General features: G+C 37.2%; 1 protein-coding gene across 26 annotated transcripts in view; it reads right to left on the bottom strand.

Moving 5' to 3' along the window:
- Nucleotides 1-19,783, bottom strand: part of LOC101963192 (microtubule actin crosslinking factor 1) — a 347,556-nt gene that overhangs the window by 145,354 nt on the left and 182,419 nt on the right. For all 26 annotated transcript variants that reach the window (XM_078025963.1, XM_078025971.1, XM_078025962.1 and 23 more), the window contains 12 exons: nucleotides 19,417-19,569; nucleotides 18,218-18,372; nucleotides 14,193-14,319; nucleotides 13,571-13,754; nucleotides 12,831-13,000; nucleotides 9,229-9,407; nucleotides 8,090-8,228; nucleotides 7,221-7,414; nucleotides 5,360-5,522; nucleotides 4,049-4,132; nucleotides 1,138-1,245; nucleotides 719-817 (listed from right to left, as the gene is read on the bottom strand). In XM_078025963.1, the coding sequence (XP_077882089.1) occupies nucleotides 719-817; nucleotides 1,138-1,245; nucleotides 4,049-4,132; nucleotides 5,360-5,522; nucleotides 7,221-7,414; nucleotides 8,090-8,228; nucleotides 9,229-9,407; nucleotides 12,831-13,000; nucleotides 13,571-13,754; nucleotides 14,193-14,319; nucleotides 18,218-18,372; nucleotides 19,417-19,569 (1,755 nt within the window). The remainder of the gene's footprint in view (nucleotides 1-718; nucleotides 818-1,137; nucleotides 1,246-4,048; nucleotides 4,133-5,359; nucleotides 5,523-7,220; nucleotides 7,415-8,089; nucleotides 8,229-9,228; nucleotides 9,408-12,830; nucleotides 13,001-13,570; nucleotides 13,755-14,192; nucleotides 14,320-18,217; nucleotides 18,373-19,416; nucleotides 19,570-19,783) is intronic.

Here is a 19,783-nt window from a genome sequence, read left to right as displayed (position 1 = left end):
TGATTTCATGGTTATTCCCAATAATACACAGATGGCCAAGAAAAAACTTAGCTGCTCACTGCACATGATGTCAGCTGAGATAGAATAAGGCAAAACCTTGTCTTGCTTCAGCTACTATACTGTAAACCAGTGTACTTTTTACAGCCTTTTTAGTGCCAAATTTTTCACTTTTTTTTTTTTGTTGTTGTTGTTGTTAGTGAATTCACTATTTAAAATGGCTATAAGATAGTGCTAAAGCACCTTCTAGTGCTCCTAAGCACAAGAAGGCTCTTATATATCTTATTGAGAAAATAGGTTTTGGATAAGCTTTGTTCAGATGGAGAAAGAGTGCTACTGGCAACGAATTCAAAGTTAGTGAATCAACAATATGTATCAAATAAAGAATCTTTTAAAAATAAAGATTTTTAAAACATAGCTAAATATTGATCTATTGACAAAAATATGAACAGAGGCTAACATGAACCTAACCCTCTACTTCCCCTAGGAGCCATGGTTCAGCATTTGTTAATATGATTACTGCAAATAATGAAAACTGATTGTGCATGTGCTTTGAGTTTTGATTGACAGATAAGGCACAGCAATTTTTTTTTTCAGTGTCAGAGATCAAACCTGGAGATTTTCATATATAAGGCATGTCTATCACTGAGGTAAATCTCAGCCTGAGGCATAGGATATTTAATTGTACTTTCAAGATTATTTAGGACCCAACTATTCTCACCTCCTCCTCTTCCAATCGCCGGAGTGCATCACTGATGTATTTTACATGCTGAGTTGTTAAGGTCACCAATGCTGTGTAGCGAGTCCTCAAGTCCATAAACTGCAGTTAAAAAGAACAATTTAAATAAATTATTTGCCTGAAAAGCAAATTTCTTTTTTCTTAATATTTATTTTTTAATTGGACACAATATCTTCATTTTATTTATTTATTTTTATGTGGTGCTGAGGATTGAACTCAGGGCCTTGCACATGCTAGAAAAGCACAGAAAAGCAAATTTCAATAGTTATAAATAAGGTGAAATTTTCTTTGAGTCACATACTCAACAGAAGGTGAATCCTAAAAGAAACTTCAAGGCCTTAAACAAATGCATGCTTTCTTAATGGAAGACAGTGGCATATTTCCTTGCCCCACCCATTTACCTCTTGTGTGATGGCATCTGAAGAGGAAAGCATGCGACGGCGTTTGCCAGGAGATTTCTGCTGTGATTCTACAAAGGCCTTGTAAGTCATCAGTTGCAATTCATAGTCCTGAGAGAGAATATATTTCATTTCATTTACTTAGGGTTTTATAGCTCACACATATCATGCAATAGAATCACATCCTTTTATAGCTGAAAGATGTTTTGGTGATCATTCAGACCAGATGTTAGCAAACTTTTCCTATAAAGCGCTAGATAGAAAACACTGGGACCATACTATCTGACAAAGCTCCTCAACTGCTACTGTTATATGAATGTAGCCATAGACTATGTAAATGAAAGAATGTGGCTATGTGACAATAAAATTCTACTTATGGACATTGCATGATATATTTTTATTCTATTGATTTTTTTTTCTCCCAACCATCTCTCATAGGCTACATAAAAACTGGTGTGGAGGCTAGATTTAGCCCATGGGCCATAGCTTGCCAAATCCTGAGTCTGTAATTTGTGATGACCAACCATTTCATCTCATTCATGAGGGACTTAAAGCCCAAGGAGGGGAGTGAATTTCTCTAATTAACTCAGTGCATTAGTAGCTGATCTGATTAGAGTCCTGTCTTCTAATCCCAAATCCACGCTTTTCTTGCTTCATCATGCTATTCTGATTCCTCTGCAGCCCTAAGAGTACTGCCTTAGTCCAGGCTGTCTTCATCTCTCACATGGATGGGGGCAGTACTCTCTTACTTATTTATTTTTTCTCCTGCCATCAGAATACCTTTTCTAACACACAAAGATGACCACACTGTTCCTCTTATTAAAAGCTTTCAGTGACCTAGAGCAGAAGCTTTGCAAGCAACAACATGCATACAAAACATACACGGACTTCATTAAAATGCAGAATCTGATTCAGTAGGTCTGAGAGTCTGTATTTTTGACAATCTCCCAGATGATGCTGAGACTACTGGCTCAAAGACAACATTTTGAACAAGAAAAGAAAAGAAAGCCAAAAGAGCTGAACAAGGCCTTTCACAGGTGATCACAACCTCCTTACTCATCTTCCATGGTCACTGCTTTTCACGTACCATGTTTTTTCTTTCTTCTTCCCCCTCGTCCCCCTAGTATTAGGTTTGAACCCCAGAGTACTTTTACCACTGAACTACATGTACAATGTTTTCTCCCTATACTAGAATACTTGCTATTTCCTCAGATAACTCCTCCCTTTGATGGAGTTTCTATGCCCAGAAAGTCCTGCTCCTCTTATCTACTTAGAAAAATCTTAGATGGAAAAAAAATATGGAATGAGTTCCTTAAGGAATCGATAAAATATAATAGTAGTAATGAGGGGCTGGGGTTGTGGATCAGCGGTAGAGCACTCGCCTAATGCATGCAAGGCCTTGGGTTCGATCCTCAGCACCACATTTAAAAAAAAATAGTAGTAATGAACTAGTATTAATAATAAAAAGCAATTGTTGCCATTTAATGAATGTACTTTGAGACCTTGTCCTATATACCGATTATCTCATTTAAACTTTATAATCACTCAGTGAGGTAGCTGTTGTTCTCATAAATAGAGCAACATAAAGTCCAACATCACCAGAGAAAATGGTGATGTCAGGACTTTAACTCAACTCTTTTTGACAACAAGTTTTCTCTTATTAACTAAAGGAATGTTGAACATCTCCTACATACCTACCAGTGCTTTGAGTGCAATACACACAGTAGAGAGTAAGTCAGGAAAAAAACCTTGTTCCCTTAGAACTTACAACCTAGTGAGAAGTCACATATAAACAAGTAAATATATAATAATCTTAAAAGTTTGTTTCTCTTTAATAATGATGTCAGAGAAACAGGGAGGGACCAGATTAGGGCCTTACAAACTATATATAGTTTAGAATTTTATTATGAATATAATATGAAGACATTAGACAATTTTAAGTGACATGACTTGATATATCATAATTCATTTATTCTAAGGTATACACCCCACCATTTTAGTTTCTCTAAAATTTGAATATAGCTAGGTGTGGTGGTACATGCCTGTAATCCCAGTGACTTGGGAGGCAGAGGTCCTAAACAACTTAGTGACAACCTATTTCAAAATTTGAAAATTAAATAAAAAGAGCTGGGGAGGTTGGGGATTTAGCTCAGTGGCAGAGTGCATGCCTATACACACAGGCCCTGAATTTAGCCCTTAGCCCTGAAAAAAGGCGTGAGGGGGGTGGTGTTAGGGATGTGGACTCAGTGGTTAGGCACCCCAGGTTTAACACCTAGTACTAAAAAAATAAAATTTGAATATATCTTACAAAAAAATGCCATGTCATATAATTGGCAGTTTCTCTTTAATTTGGTATGTATAAAATTAGGGCATAATTTATAATCTATGGTTTCTGAGATTCAGTGACATGCAATATGTTCTAAAATGGTGAGTCCAACTTCTTGTGGAAAACAGCTTGTGAGTGCAGGAGCAGAAGCAAGAGGCTGGCTCATAGTACTACAGTGTTCTAAGGAAGCATACACTTCCATGTGAATTAGGGAAAGACAGGATAAAATGAAAGGTAGTCAGATTCAGGACAAATTTGGAGGAAAAAAAACAATAAAGAACCTGTTCACAGACTGAGTATAAAGTTTAAAGAAAAGAAGAATTACGGGTGACTCTTGGGTTTTTTGCCTTAATAACTAGAAAAAATAGAGACACTATTTCTTGAGCTAGACAAGTGAGAAGCATTTTGAAGAAAAAACTCAAATACTATTCTTGTCATAAGTTTAGGAGGCTTGTGGCCCTCTCGGAAGGGTAGTGTCAGTCTCTAGCAGGAGAGCTCTGCTTAATTTGTATGAAAACAGAACCTAGAGTGACGATGCAGATTTTCCTGGAGATTACTTATATTTCTTTTGGGATGTGGCACAATTACCTTTACAATAGTGGAGTACTGCTGGGAAAATTTTTGACATTGGTCCAGTTTTATCTGATTTCTCTCAATTTCTGCAAACAGATTCTAGGAAGCAAAATAACACATTATCACTGTCGTTATCATCATTGGATCAGCTGAGCATTTACTATGTTCTAAGGTGGTAGTTTTCAAACCCGAATTATATCAGAATCATTAATAGGGTAGTTAAAACACAGATTACTGGGTCTCACCCCCAAAGTTTCAAATTCAGTAAGTCTGGAGTTAGAACCTGTATTTCTAACATATTCCCAGGTGATGCTGATGCTGCTGATTTAGAGTACATACTTTCAGAACCACTATTCTTAGTATTTTACATATATTACTTCATTTAATCTTAACCAGAACTTTATAAAGTAGGTTAAATTAATAATGAACTAAATCCATTTTATGGATAAAGAAGTAGAGTTTATCCATAAAATAAGTGGGGATGGGGATGTGGCTCAAGTGGTAGCGCGCTCGCCTGGCATGCGTGCGGCCCGGGTTCGATCCTCAGCGCCGCATACAAACAAAGATGTTGTGTCCGCCGAAAACTAAAAATAAATAAATAAATATTAAAGTTCTCTCTCTCTTAAAAAAAAAAAAAAAGAAGAAGTAGAGTACTGAGAGATGACTAATTTTCCTAGGTAACAGGTTGATGAGCCAGGAGTGAAGTCCAGGCAAGGTAACTCTAGACCTTTTCCTTTTAACCATATTGCAAAACAAAACACAAAAAAACAAAACAACCAAAAAATTCTTTATTTTTTCTTATTTTTATTTATTTTTTTTTAGAGAGAGAGAAAGAGAGAGAATTCTCAATATTTATTTTTTAGTTTTCGGCAGACACAACATCTTTGTTTGTATGTGGTGCTGAGGATCAAACCCAGGCCGCACGCATGCCAGGCGAGCGCGCTACCGCTTGAGCCACATCCCCAGCCCCCCCCCCAAATTCTTTAAATGAAATAATTTTCTTCCAATCACAAGTCTCCTAGGGTGTTTTCAAACACCCTTCCCCCAGTAAAATAAAATGTAATATCAAGAAGCAGAATGGAATTATTCAATCTGTCCACCTAATGATTTCAACATATAGCCATAGAAATTTAGGATTGAAGGTATGCAACAGGTTCTGGTGGCCTAAAACCAGTACCTTGAGACCATCTGTTTGAACCTCTCTCTAAGAAGAGAGGTATAAGAATGCCTTTCCCTTTGAGGGAAACTTTAATTGCTAGGAAATCATCTTCTGTTATAATGAGCTAACTTTTCACCCTGCAACTTCCATGCTATGACCACACTCACCGTTTGCTGGCTGAGCTGTTCCGACAGTACTCTGCTATCTTCTGCCTGACCTGGCTTCATCATTTCCTGCTGGGCAGTAGTTTCCTCGATCCATTTGATGAGAGTTCCATGGCAGGCTCTGTAATCTCCTAGAACTTCCTGGATACTTTCTAGTTCAGATTGGCTGGAGGAACAAAGGAAAAAAAAAATTGTAGCCACATGTTTCTTAAACACTGCTTATTTTTGGAGAATTCATTGTGCCCAGAAACCCTAAAAAGTTAAATAATATTTCCAAAATATATTTAAATTTTAAATTCATTGAACATCTGAAAACTCATACTAGTAGTGAACATTGAACAGATTTTGTCCAAAATGCATGCCTTATATAACAATGAAACATTTATAATAAATGTGAGAGTATAGTAAAATTAAAAAAAAAAACAAAGGGAAACTTCTATCAAACACCTTAATATAAATGACAATACAGTACATAAGGCAATTCCCTTCTTTGCTCAGGCCGATAGTTGGATGCAACTTCCTTTATGGGAATAAATGATTCAAGGCTGTATGATACCTATGCATGTACCCAGTGACTTAAAGAAAACCTATTTTTTCCTACTTGCCCTTGTGATCTGGCATCACATGATAAACAATGTCAAATTTTTTACCTATATTGCAAGAAAGTTAATAACTGGATATGTATTTATATACTTCAGGACATAGTGCCTGCAACAATACCATGGCTATTTAAAAAAAAAAGAATACCACAGCTATGATTTATGAATCATTTTAATTTTCTGGGGCAGAAAGTGGAGAGAAATGAAAATAGTAGTCACTATTCACTTCTGTTAATCTAATCAGCCTTGGGATAGATACTAATTTGAGTAGAGAGAATCAATCCAAACATGCTGGAATTGCTAAACTCCTCTCCCCACATATTCCCCTACCAGCCGTTATGGTTTAGATGTGGTGTCCCCTGAAAATTCCTATGCAAGACAACACAAGAAGGTTCAGAAAAGAAACGGGTTACAAGAGCCTTAACACAATCAGTGAATTAATCCTGAAAGAGATTAACTAAGTGGTAACTGAAGTAGTAGAGTATGGCTGGAGGAGGTAGGAATTGGGGTGGGGCTTTGGGTTATATATTTGCATCTGGCAAATGGAGACCTCTCTCTCTGCTTTCTGATCACCATGTGAGCTGGCTTCCTCCGCCACACTCTCCTGCCATGATGTTCAGCCTTGCCTAGAGCCCTGAAGAATGGAGCCAGCATTCTATGGACTGAGACCTCTGAAACCATGAGTCCTCAAATAAACTTTTCCTCCTTTAAAATTGTTCTGGTCAGATTTTTTAGTCAGAGCAGCAAAAACCCTGACTAAAACACCAGCTTAGCCTCAGACTGACAGTGTTCTGACTTAATTAGTTATCTGATAACAGAAATAAAAACTAATTGGCAACTGTGATGGAAGCAAGAAATTCTGCAAGGCTCCATCCACTATGAAAAATGGCTCATATTTGCATTCAAAGGTAACAAAACAAGATCCAGAACCTATGTTCTGCCCTTCAGAAAAGATCAGTGTATGACCTTTTAAGTCTATACTATAAAAAGTTCTATTTAATGTCTTAAGAAGATATAAAACATGGAACATAAAAGAGGCACTGCTAATAGTATCATTACTGCTAAGCCAAAAGCAAGCCTCAAGTCTGCCTTGGGGTTGATGGGCCCCATTTTCTGTCACTTACCTTGTTTAGAACTCATGTTTTTAAATTTCTGCCCCTCCCTACCAATTCCTGCCTGTAAAAATGAATGTACAGCTATAACTCTATTTCTGTTTAAGCTCTAGTCCCTGTCCTAATAGAAGAAAAAGGTGGGCCGCCACTCACCGGGTCTCCAACTGAGCAATGACACGGTGCCAACGCTCCTGCAGTTGGGAGCCTTTTTCCTGATAGCGTTCCAAATCCAGGTTTCGTTCTGGTGTCAGACGACTCAGCTGCTCTGCCACTCCCTTGGCCTTGGTGATTTCCTCATCCAAGACTGAGAATACCGAATTCTTGTCCTTCACATCATTAAGCCAGTGCTATTAAAATATATGCACAGAAACAAGCTAGATATTTCCCATGCAAAACAAAAAATGATTCAGACAAAGTAGGAAACAAGGACACTGTCTACAGTGGACTCGAGTACATGTGTCACTCAGAAACTGGACCCAAGAGGGTTGTGCCAGAAATGCCTACACAGGTCATGGTCTTAGCTTTCCCAGGGAGGCCAGTCACAAGTATACCATATGAAGAAAATGCAAAGAACTTTTGTTTGAAGCCTGTCTTTACTATTTAAAAGCTATGCAAGCAAGATAAGTCATTTAGCCAGTCTATATCTTGGTTTTCTCATCTGTATATAGAGATAAAAAATCCTTCCCAGAGTGGCTTGTGAGAACCAAATGAGGTAACAGTTAAGTGCTTTACAAACTTACATCATAACCATTGGTTGTATTCAATTAAATCTTTATCTTATTGGGAGAAAAAGGGAAAAAAATAAGTTGAAAGGCACAGTCTTTCCTCTATTCTTTCTAGCTAGACATATTTTTTAGTCCTTTCTTTTCTGAATACCTTGTAAAATATATTAAATGTGATAAATTCTGCCTAGTTCAAATACAAACTTAAATCAATGTCATGCCATCCAAAATTGCATTTTGCTGCTAACATAAAGCAATGGATATGTTAAATCAGCCTCCTAAGAAACTAGAGTAACTAACCCGTAATGTAGACCGATGGGACTCCAGAGCTACGAGATCTGCTGGCACTGCTTCTTCTTGACTCAGCTTGATTTCAAAACCTTTGACCAAGAGTTCAGCATCCTGTATGCTACGCACTATAACATCAATTGTCTTTAATCTGTGGTAGGAAAAAAATCACTTTCATTTATCAGCCCATGAATTTTAAGACCTGGATTATATACCTCAAGGGTTATAGACAGGTTCACAAAATATAACTGCACAAATCAATTTCATCATTATTAGAGGTTTTTTTGCAAAAACAAGGAACTATGGTAAAATGCCAGGTTAAGCCAATTCAAAATAAAGTTCTCAGTGACACTGGGACATGGACACATGTGGAAGACTCACGGAGAGAAGACTTGAGGCCAGAAACCCACTTGACATCAAAGTATCTAATATCTGTCACTCCTCAAAGTCACAGGTAGGAATGGAATATTAGGGGAAAAATTTCCACACAATATCTCGTTTAGCTAAAAGGGTTTTTAAAAAATTGTTTAGTCTTAGGCTTGGGAAGTGGCTCATGCGGTAACGTGCTCTCCTGGCATGCATGGGGTGCTGGGTTCGATCCTCAGCACCACATAAAAATAAAGATGTTGTGTCCACCGAAAACTGAAAAATAAATATTAAAAAATTCTCTCTCTCTTCCCTCTATCTTAAAAAAAAAAATTGTTTAGTCTTTCTCCCCCTCTCCCCCTCCTCTGTCTTTGTGTGTGTGTGTGTGTGTGTGTGTGTGTGTGTGTGTGTGTGTGTGTGTGTGGTGAACCCAGGGCCTTGTGCATGTAAGACAAGCACTCTACCAACTGAGCTACAACCCCAGCCCTCTCCTCTTAAAGTCTGTGTTACTTTCAGAAGTATTTAACCCAAGAGAAATAAGGTATAGAACAGTCCTAACACCACAAATTAACTCCTAATCCATATCACTGGCATTTGTTTAATGTAGTCCAAGGGAATCTCCTCTGTCTTACTAGGAATTAAAGCCAAGACGTCTCATTACAGATTCATACTCTTTAAGATCTGCAGTCTTTCTGGGTTATTCATGAAACACTCTAGGCCCTCTTCCTTTTTATCCCAGTGGAAACCATTGCCCTTTTGATAAACCATAACCTCAGTTCACTTACTTATTCAAATAGATAGTGGAGAGACTATGGACATGGTCCATCTTCTCAACAAGCAAATTCAGTTCAGAACGCAAAGTAGGGACACTTGAACCAGATGGAGACTGATGGAGAAAGCTGTTGCATTTCAGAGAAACAGCATCCAAGTCAGATCTAAGTTGCTGCAAATCCTCTTGGGTGTGCTGTAAGGAACAAGACACACAACAAAGATGGAGACAGAAATGAACAAAGAAGTTAGAAAGAAGTCCTTATTTTAATAGCAAAAATTAGAACTTGCCAAAATGCCCATAAATAGAATGGTGGAATAAACTATGAAACAGTTGTTTTTATATTCTTATAAAAAAATAAGGAAGGATGGGGCAGGCAGAAGGTTCCTAAAATGAGACAGATAAAAATCACTGAAGAGGGAGAAGAGGCAAAAACATGTAAAAGGAATTTCTGAACATAGTATCAGGACAGTAGATATATCTTCAGGCTTGAAGGAAAAAGAACTATAAATAAATGCTGAACTCTAGTTTAATAGGTTTGTTTATGCAGTAGTATGAGTTAGCAATCCTGAAACTATTATATGTAAATGAGAGAACTGAGCAATAAGTAAGTACATTTTGGGTAATACGAAGCAGGTTTTCAGTCTTGAAGAAGGGAGTTACACATTTGGAAAGAGATTAAAACAGGACTTGTGCTAATGGTGTAGAATTGGATAAAGAGAGATACATACAAATCCATATTTGTGCATGTGTGCATATAATGTATGTATGGCACTGATCAATAAACATATTGATTTATATGTGCTTTCTTACATATATGGGCATAAACATATATAAAATATTTCCACATTCAAATGCACATATGTATTGATAATACATCTGAACAGATGTATAAGCAATGACACACTATGAGTACATTTAGCAAACCACTCTTTTTTCTAAAGACCATTGTCCATCCAAAAGCAGCAGAACTCCTTGGAGAAATAGTTGATTCCTGGGTTGGGTGTGGCAAAGTCAAGAACCAGAAATATTTTGTTTGTTCAAAAAGAAAATGCTCACTCTGGCTCAATGGCAGAGTGCTTGCCTAACCTATGTGAGGCACTGGATTCGATTCTCAATACCACATATCAATAAATAAAATAAAGGTCCATTGACAACTAAAAAAAAAAAATTGTTTTTAAAAAGAAAGAAAAAAGAAAATGCTCAAAGAATGAAGGGGGCATGATAAAAAGCCATTGGAGTCAGCTTTAAGGGGTTCCCATTGACTAAATTTGTTAAAATTTGAGCATCAAAAGAAATGTAAATAGGCTGGGTATGGTGGTACATGCTTATAAGTTCCCTAGCTGGAGAAAAATCCTAGCAACTCAGAGGCTGAGGCAGAAGAATCACAAGTTTGAGACCAGCTTCCAGTAACTTAGCAAGGCCCTGTCTCAAATGAAAAATAAGAAGGATTGGGGATACAGCTCAGTATTAAAATCCCCCTAGGTTCAATCCCCAGTATAGAAAAAAGGAAAAAGAAGAAAGTGATAGAAACAAATTACAGACTACTTAGTAAGAATCCATGAGTAGTGACTGACATTAATAAGTAACAAAAAAAGGAGGTAGGAGGGAAGGAGGAGAAAGTTCTTTCCTTTCAACAGAATGGAAAGTTCTTAAAGGAGTGACAGAATTAGAAAATCAGCTTTTGGCAAGTTCTTGAGATACTAAGAACTGATTCAGTCAAGACTCACCAATTGATGCTACAACTAGTTGATCAAGGTTTGATGAAAAACAGAATATGCACACCACTTCAAAGTATCCACCCCATATACACCCATAAGTATCCCCATAAGTTACTTAGTAATTACCAAGGGGAAAATACTAACAAGAGATCAAAGGTAACGGCAATGGTAATGGGAAGAATTTACATCACAGGCCTCATGATATAATACACTTACTCGCCACGAACATAGTATCATTTCTGTGGTATTCCTGCAAAAAAATGTATAACCTAAGCCTAATCATAAGGAGGACTCAGATAAACACAATGGAAGGACAAATAGTCTATACATTTATTCTCAGAATAAAAGGTTTGCACTCTTCAAAAATTTCCAGGTCATGGAAAGGTGATGAAAACCTGTTTCAAGCTAAAGAAATCTAAAGAGACTGAGCAACTAAATCCAAGTGTGATTCTGGATAAAATCTTGGGCAAAATATTCTTTTTGGAGGGAGAAGAAAACATGGGTTTTATTGGGTTACCTGAAATTTTATTGAGGCCTGAACTTGTAAAACAGTATTATATTAATATCCATATCGTAATTGAATTTGCATGGTTATATAAGTGACTGCCCTTGTGTTTTGGAAATGAACACTCAAGTATCAAGGATAAAGAAGCACCATGTCTGGAATTTAATTTCAAGATAAAAAAAGAAGAAAAGAACATTATTATGTATACATGCATAGAAGAAAATGGTAAAAATGAAGAAAAATGTTAATAGCTGGGGAATTAGTTGAAGGCTGTATGAGAATAAAACTTTTCTGTATATTTGAAATCCAAAATGAAAAGCTTTTAAAAAGAACCCAGGTCTGTTAGAAATAGAGCTGAATATTGATCTTTATTTCTTAGCATTTTTCAGAAACAGATTTGGGATGACTCCATGGGAAAGTAAAAAGCTTCCACATGAGGATTATAAGCTTATATGATATGTCTCATATAGACACATTACATCTTTCTCAGCAGTAAAAAAATCATATGGTTCTCTTATCCTCCTCTTCAAGGTTAGGAATAACTGAGAAAGGTAAGAAAAATCACTCCTTATTAGCCATTTCCTGCCATTCCCTTTAAGCTTCAAATTCATAGTTTTCACAGAGCTCTCTCATACCATTCCAAATAGAAATGTTCTAGTAATACTCTAAATTCCTGTAGCAACGTTAGCTAGAAAATTGAGAAATGCACTAGTTAATAACTTAGGACATCTCTTTCTTTGAAGTCAGTAATTGTAACTCCATCCTTTTCTTCTTCTTTAGACTTACTTTTCTTTGCATGCTCAGAAGACTTAAAAAATTAATATTTGCTAATTTCAAGAATTCTATCCTACATTCTTATAGCATTTTACTTTCCTAGCTCATTATATGCACTTACTACTTAACTTTCAAAAAAGCTGTTAAGCATACATTATTTTAATTTTATAAAAAGGAAGGATTCAAGTTAACTTTCCCAAAATCACTCAAGAGAGGGTGCATCAGAGACCACACTAGAATCTGAATTCTTTTCTTATATTTACTGACTCCTATGATTGACGGTAACCATGACATAGAAAGAAACTAGGCACACATGGGATAGAATAGAGAGCAGCATCTCTACTAAGCAATTTAAAAATGTTATGTAGCCCACATGTAATACTTAGAACAATTTACTAGCCCATTTGTCTTCTCAAGTCTATATGAAACTAATCAAGTCAGCAATACAGTTGAGGCCAAAACCCTGCTTCTCCATAGGAAAAAGGCTGTAGGGAAGAATTCCTGAGTAGAACTGTCATGAATCTATGGACTTATTTCTTAGGATCTATACTCTTGCCACCCAATCCATTATGAAAGCATTTACTTTGCCCCAGTACTGACCTTTCTCCCCAGGCTTACCTCTTGCTCTGCAATCCTTAATGCAATGTCCTGCCGGGCATCTCTGTCAGTCCTAGAGCTGGCTGGAGACTGAATTCGTTTGACCAGCCTCTGTTCACACTCCTCCAAGCGTAGCCGGATATTCTTCAGCTCTGAGATGTATATCTTGGCCGCAGTCTCCTCTTTGTCCTCTGTGAATGCACAAGCATAGAAGACCACTGAGTCCCCCATGAGAGATCAACAAACCTGAGAACACCACTGGCTCTGGCAGATCAGACATCCATTATTTATTCATTTTTCACAGTACTGGGGACTGAACCCAGGGCCTCACACATGCTAGGTAAATGCTCTACCACGGAGTTACACCCTCACAACTCTTTCCTAATTCTGTTTTGGGACAGGTTCTTGCTACGTTGCCCAGGCAAGGCTTGAACTTGCAATCCTTCTTCCTCAGCCTCCCAAGTAGCTGGGATTGCAGGAATGCACCAGCATGCTCCCTAAAGCAAAATCCTATTTAGGGAACTTTCAGCCTGATCCTAAAGTCCATGCATTATATTCTGATCTTTAAGAATCCAAATATGTTATATTCAGAAGGAAATGTGAGAAGTTGGTTAGCAAAAACACCCAAAATATCAGCTTTCACAATTTGATTTTGAAAATTCATCTCTATAAGGTGTTCTCAATCTAATTTATACAAAGGGACCAGCAGCATCCTTCAGGGCTCTCATACCACCATTCTTCCCTCTTCCTAGCACACACACCATTCTCCATGGACTTCATCAGGTGCTGAAAATGGGTTTTACAAGCTTCTACTTCCTCTTCCAACCGTAACCGATCAGCCACTGAGAAGAGTGCAGAGTCACGACTGTCCTGCAGAAAATCTTCATAGTGAGCCTGGAGGTTCTTCATAGTCTGGTGGCACTCTCCTGGTGCTAAGGACCGAAGCTAGAGAGAAGCAGCCAAAAGAACTTTCAACAGAGTGGGCACATAATACTTTCTCTCTTCTCCCTTTTTATTAAAGTCTAACATGTATACAAAACAGAGCACAAATCATAAACAGTTTGATTTACACAAACTGAATTCATCCATGTAACCAGCATTTAGATGAAGAAACAGAATATTACTAGAACCCCAGAAGCACCCCTTGTGCCCCACTGGACATATATAATAATTGTCTTGTCAGTTTACCACTTCATTTCATCAGGAAATCCCCAACCATTCAAACTGCTAATTCTAGTTCCTAAGACCCTAGGGTCACTAACATGAAATAGTATCTCTGATTCCACTTTACTCCATTCCGCTGGGGAGAAGTCTCCATTAATGAAAAAAAACTCCTTTTGGAAAAAGGAATAGGATGTGGCCTGAGGCAACATTCACAATCACCTTTTCTAGGTTCCAGGTCTGTATAAGATCAAGGTCCTTCCGCAGATAGTTCCAGGAGATAAGGCTTTTGGTGTTCACATGTAGCTGGTGCCAAAGGGCCATCACCTTCTGATAAGATTGTTCCACCCTAGAAAAAACACAGAACCTGATTGTAGCTTCTGAAAAAATTGAGCTCTGCATTAGAGACCTCCTAAAGAAAAATGTGATTGGTTTAGAAGAGCTAAACTTATAAATTGGGCAGAGAAAGGCCAGAAGTACTGACAACATAGGAATCTGGCAAAGAACCCAGCACCTTGCACATGTTAGGAAAGTTCCCAACCACTGAGCTATAGCCCCAACCCTTTTTTAAAAGCTTTTAAGTGCCCAGATTGGCCTTGAACTTGAAATCTTCCTATTGCAGCCTTCCAAGCAGTCTGGGATCATAGGTGTGCACTACCAGGTATGGAACAGGAATCTTTAGAATTATATTGAGATCTTCCATTTGGATTTTTTACAGTACTATTTAGCAGTCTCACAAATGTTATCTGAATGTAACACGATTACAAGAAGCTAAAGGGAAAAAATAAACAGGGAGAACAATAATAGAGGAAAGTATAGACCAAATGACCCATTTGGAATTGTTGAAAAATGATGACATCAATGCTTAAAAACTGATTTGCTATGTTGTACATATTTACAGAAGTGCTAAAATATTTTAAAAATAATAGCAACTTTAGAAGTTCATATAAAAGGAAACTGCAGAATGTGGGGCTTGAGGGTCTTTTAAAAAAAATTTTTTTAGTTGTTGATAGACTTTATTTTATTTATTTATATGTGGTACTGAAAAAAATCAAACCCAGTGCCTTACACATGATAAGCAATTGTGCTGCTGCTGAGCCCCAGCCCCAGCCCCAAGATTTTTTTGTTTTTTGTTTTTGTTTTTGTTTTTTTAGGCATTCAATCTTAATTTCTAGAAGGCTTGCAAATAGATACAAACACACTTACACACAGTTACCCTGAATTTCATTAACCTGAGAAGAAAATGTAAGACAAATAATAGGATGGAAAACAAGAAGCTAACATATCAGTTAAATGTGAGAAATAAGAGACACAAAATCCATTTTTCTATCTTCCCTTTCTGCAAAAATCCCGCTGAAATTTCAGTCAAATTCAGGAAATCTTCAAAGAAGAATAAAAATACAAGGAAAAAAAGTTGAAAACAGGAGAACATTAGAAAATCAGCTCAAAAGGTCCAATACTGATAAATGGGAGTTATTTTTGTTTTGTTTTGGTACGAGGGACTGAACGCAGAGGTGCTTAACCACTGAGCCATATCCCTAACCCTTTTTTTGTATTTTATTTAGGACAGGGTCTCACTGAGTTGCTTAGGGCCTCACTAAGTTGCCGAGGCTGGCTTTGAACCCACTATCCTGTCACAGCCTCCCGAGTCACTAGGATTACAGGCATGTGCCACTGTGCCCAGCCAAATGGGAATTCTTGAATAGAGAAAATAAAAACAACAGAGAATGAAATAATTAAAAGAAATAGAGAAAAACTTCCAAGATCTCAACGAAAAATTTCTCATTTATGTTCATTAGGTTCATTAGAATGTGAAGAGGCTAACCCACAGATTAGAAACAAACTTTTTCTTTTCTTCTCTTTTTTCAGTTTTTATTTTATTTTGAGATAGGGTCTGACCAAATTGCCCAGGCTGGGCTCAAACTCAAGATCTTCTTGCCTTTGAGTAGCTGGGATTATAAATACAGGCCAGCACATTCAGCTTTTCACAGATTAGAAACAAAGAGTCAGAAAATAAAGATTTCATTTGAAATATGGAGATATCAAACTATCCTGCATCATAATGATGATAGAGTATATTATCATATGCATTTGTCAAAACTAGTAATTCTGCTGCTCACTACAAAAAATGAACTTTACTATTATGTAAACCTTAAAAAAGGTTGGGGGTTATAAAAAATGAAAATGGCTCTGTACATCTCAGCCAGAATCCCTGGAGCATAACAAACCAATAAACAACAACAACAACAAAAACCAGTAAGGCAATGTCTTCAAAGTTCAGAGTGAAAATAATTTCCAAAACAATTATATATATGACCAATAACTATTAAGGGAGAAGAAAGGCAATTTCAGATATGAGAGGTCTCAAAAAATTTACCTCCCATGCAATCTTTTTCAGTTAGCTTCTAGAAAATGTACTTCACTAAAATAGGCACTGAACTAGTAAATTAAGACCTGGAATCTAGGAATCAGTGATCTAACACAGAAAGGTGAATGAAGTGAATCCTCAAGTGAAGGTGAAGTGAAATGCTAGAGGCAATTCTGAATCAGGCCTATAGAACATGTGCAGATTGGGAAAGGAAGATGTTTCTAAGAAAAGATAAAAATGGGGGCTGGGGTTGTGGCTCAGCAGTAGAGCATTCACCTATCAAGTGCGAAGCACTGGGATGGATCCTTAGTATCACATAAAAAATAAATGAATAAAATAAAGGTTAAAAAAATTAAATTAAATTGGGCTGGGGATGTGGCTCAAGCAGTAGTGCGTTTGCCTGACATACGTGTGGCCTGGGTTCAATCCTCAGCACCACATACAAACAAAGATGTTGTGTCCGCCGAAAACTAAAAAATGAATATTAAAAAATTCTCTCTCTCTCTCTCTAAAAAAATAAATTAAATTAAAAAAAGAGAAAAATGAAAATGCCTATGGTGTTTGGCCATATTAAAGGCCTTTTGCAATAAAAGGGAAAACCATAATATGCAAATGGACAAGTAAACAAACTAAAAAAATTGATTACCTTCCTCAAGAAAACATAAACAATTTATTCACACACACACATATATACATACACTTACCTAGTCATTCATTCTTTCATTCAACAACCATTTACTGAGTACCTACTTTGTGCCAGAAATGATTCTCTAGATGTTAAAGATACAGAGGTAAATAAAACAAAAACTTCTAATAAGAGAGAGGCAATAACACATACATAATCTCCTAGGCAGTGAAGAACATTAAAAATGAATAAAAGAGAAAATGAAAATGGGGACAGCAGTGACAAGGGCAATAATATTAACCAAATGAAATAAGGGAGGGAATCATGTAAGCATGTGGAGGAAGGAAGAAGTGCAAAGGTCCTGAGGCAAGACTATGCTTTCTGTGTTTGAGAAACAGAGCTCAGCAGAATGACCACAGCTGAGTACAAGCAAGGCTCAAGACAGGGGATAAGTTCAGAGAGGTGAGGCAGGACTGCTTCACAAAAGCCCCCTAGAGAACTCTATAGCTCCTAATTACATCTGGAAGACAAGGAAAGGGGAAGTATATTTGCATGTGAGTATAGAGAAAGCTAAATGTTAATTTTCTAGAGTAAGAAGTTAATAGAAATTTCCAAAGTTGAAAAAAATCAGGAAATAGCAGGGAAAAATAATCACATTATTCAGAAATTTGGAGTTAAAACAGAAAATCTGCCAAAAGAATTTAAAATAGTTGACTCTGCAAAGTGCAATTCTGAAAGCGGGGGTTATCACTAGTTTTTGTTGTTGTTGTTGTTGTTTGCTTAAGAGATGGGGGTCTTGCTATGCTGCCCAAACCAGAATCAAACTCTTCACTTCAAGTGATCCTCCCACTTCAGCCCCCAAGTAGCTGGAACTACAGGGGTACCCAGTAGTTTTTATTATAATAAGCTATATAGTATAATCCAACTTTCTAAACTATATACATATATATCTTTCATAGAACATAAATTTGCTGTCATTGAGAAAATCAGCTCTCTTAGATTAAGCTGTTTATATCCAAGAATTCTTTTAAAAGGAAATATCACTGAATATACTTCAACTGAGCAAAAAGGATTTATTGAAGATCTACTATGGCTGCAATGTGAGACTTGATATTCCTAGGAGGTCTTTACTAGAAGAACCTTTACAATTTGGTTGTTCTGTTCAAGATCACAAACATGAGTTCATCCTTACATTAGTTCAGCTAGGTCAAAGAGCTGAGGTGGTGGCACTGAGTAGCAGCTGAGCACAGTTACCTGCTGGCCATCTCAATGGCATCCTTATTGGGTGGGGGTATGAGGAAGCAGACTGAGGGCACCATAGCCTCATTCCCCGTGGGGCTGATCACCTTCCATTTGGTCCGCTGAGAATTATCTTCAAGCACACACTCATCATTCTTACAAATAGTGATCTGAGAGACAAAGTCACAAGTTATTGCTAGTGGAGAAACCAAAGGCCCATTATTATCTGCTATCTGATTCCAAGGCTATGAAATCCTTAAGAAGAAAAATCTGCTTAAAAACTGCTTTCACTTAGGGGTCCTGATTATATAAATCCACAACTCAACAAATAAATCAAGGAACCAAATGTTTATCAAATGCCTATTATATGTCAAGTAATAGAGTATGATGGTTATAAGGAGTCTATAAGACTCTCAAGAGTAATCTCTGTACTAAACACCTGAACATGAATAATCACAACTTGCTTTGAGATACTTCCTTCTCTTCCTTTCCTATCATTCTACTCTGACTCCTGAAAATATTTTAGCATTGTGGAATTATCAAGTCTATCTCTTGAGAGAAAAGTAATCAACATTATTATCCCTATTTTAGAGACAGAAATGCTGTGACACTGAAAAATGCAGTCCTACTCTTTTATTCATTCTTTCTTTTGTATAACTACGAGTGCCTGCTGAGATAAAGTAACACAATGGTAAGCAGACAAACATGCTTTGTATTCCATACACTCTGGTATAGCAGAAAGTAACAATATTATGTGATAAATACAGTTTACACAGGAACAGTGCAGAGGACATGGCCCAGTCTTGACTAGAGAGGTAATGTACAAAATAAGGATGCTGATATGACAACCAAAGTGAAAGAAACTCAGTAGCAGCAGGGACAGAAAGATGTGTACTTAGGAGATATTTACAACTTAATATTGATTTGGTTGTCCTACTATCTGTGGGAATAACTCCCAGGTATCACAAAGTCCCACTTCTGTCAATTCTCTGGCAACTAGATCGATGATGGTACCAATCACCAAGGGTCGTAACAGATTAAGATTGTGGAGTTGAGGTCTATTTGGGGGGGGTGGTGATGGGGATTTGAGCATATTTAAATTCTAATTTTAACATTTCAATATCTTGATGTCTCCCTATAATCATAAACCTAACTAAAGAGTTCCCTTCTCTCCTTCCCTCTGGGCCCTAGAGGTAAACTTTCCATCCCTTTACCTCAATCTGCCGATAGTCACAGATGGCCTTCACAGAAATGGTGCTCTTTAGCACATGGTCTGGACTGCGTGGCTTTAGCTGAACAATGGTTTTTGATCTTCCAACAAGACTGGCAACCGAGCTCTTGGACTGGATAAGCTGCTCCTTTTCATCCTACAAAATGAGAAGAAAATCAAAAGGACATTATTGTTGCTACTTAGGGTCACTAAGACAATAATGAAAACTCACTGCTCCACTCCCTAAGAGAATGTCATTTCTCAGTTAAGTAGGGATCCTTGGTGGAGCCATCTTAAGATAAAGATTTAGACAAAGATAAAGAAAAAAGAAAATAATGTTTCTGTCTTTTATCAAGTACTTCTATACTCTA

This window comes from Ictidomys tridecemlineatus, chromosome 11 (assembly GCF_052094955.1).
Source record: "Ictidomys tridecemlineatus isolate mIctTri1 chromosome 11, mIctTri1.hap1, whole genome shotgun sequence".
Classification (NCBI taxonomy): Eukaryota; Metazoa; Chordata; class Mammalia; order Rodentia; family Sciuridae; genus Ictidomys; species Ictidomys tridecemlineatus.
Note: the sequence above shows the minus strand (reverse complement) of the source record. Positions and strands in the feature narration are given on the sequence as shown.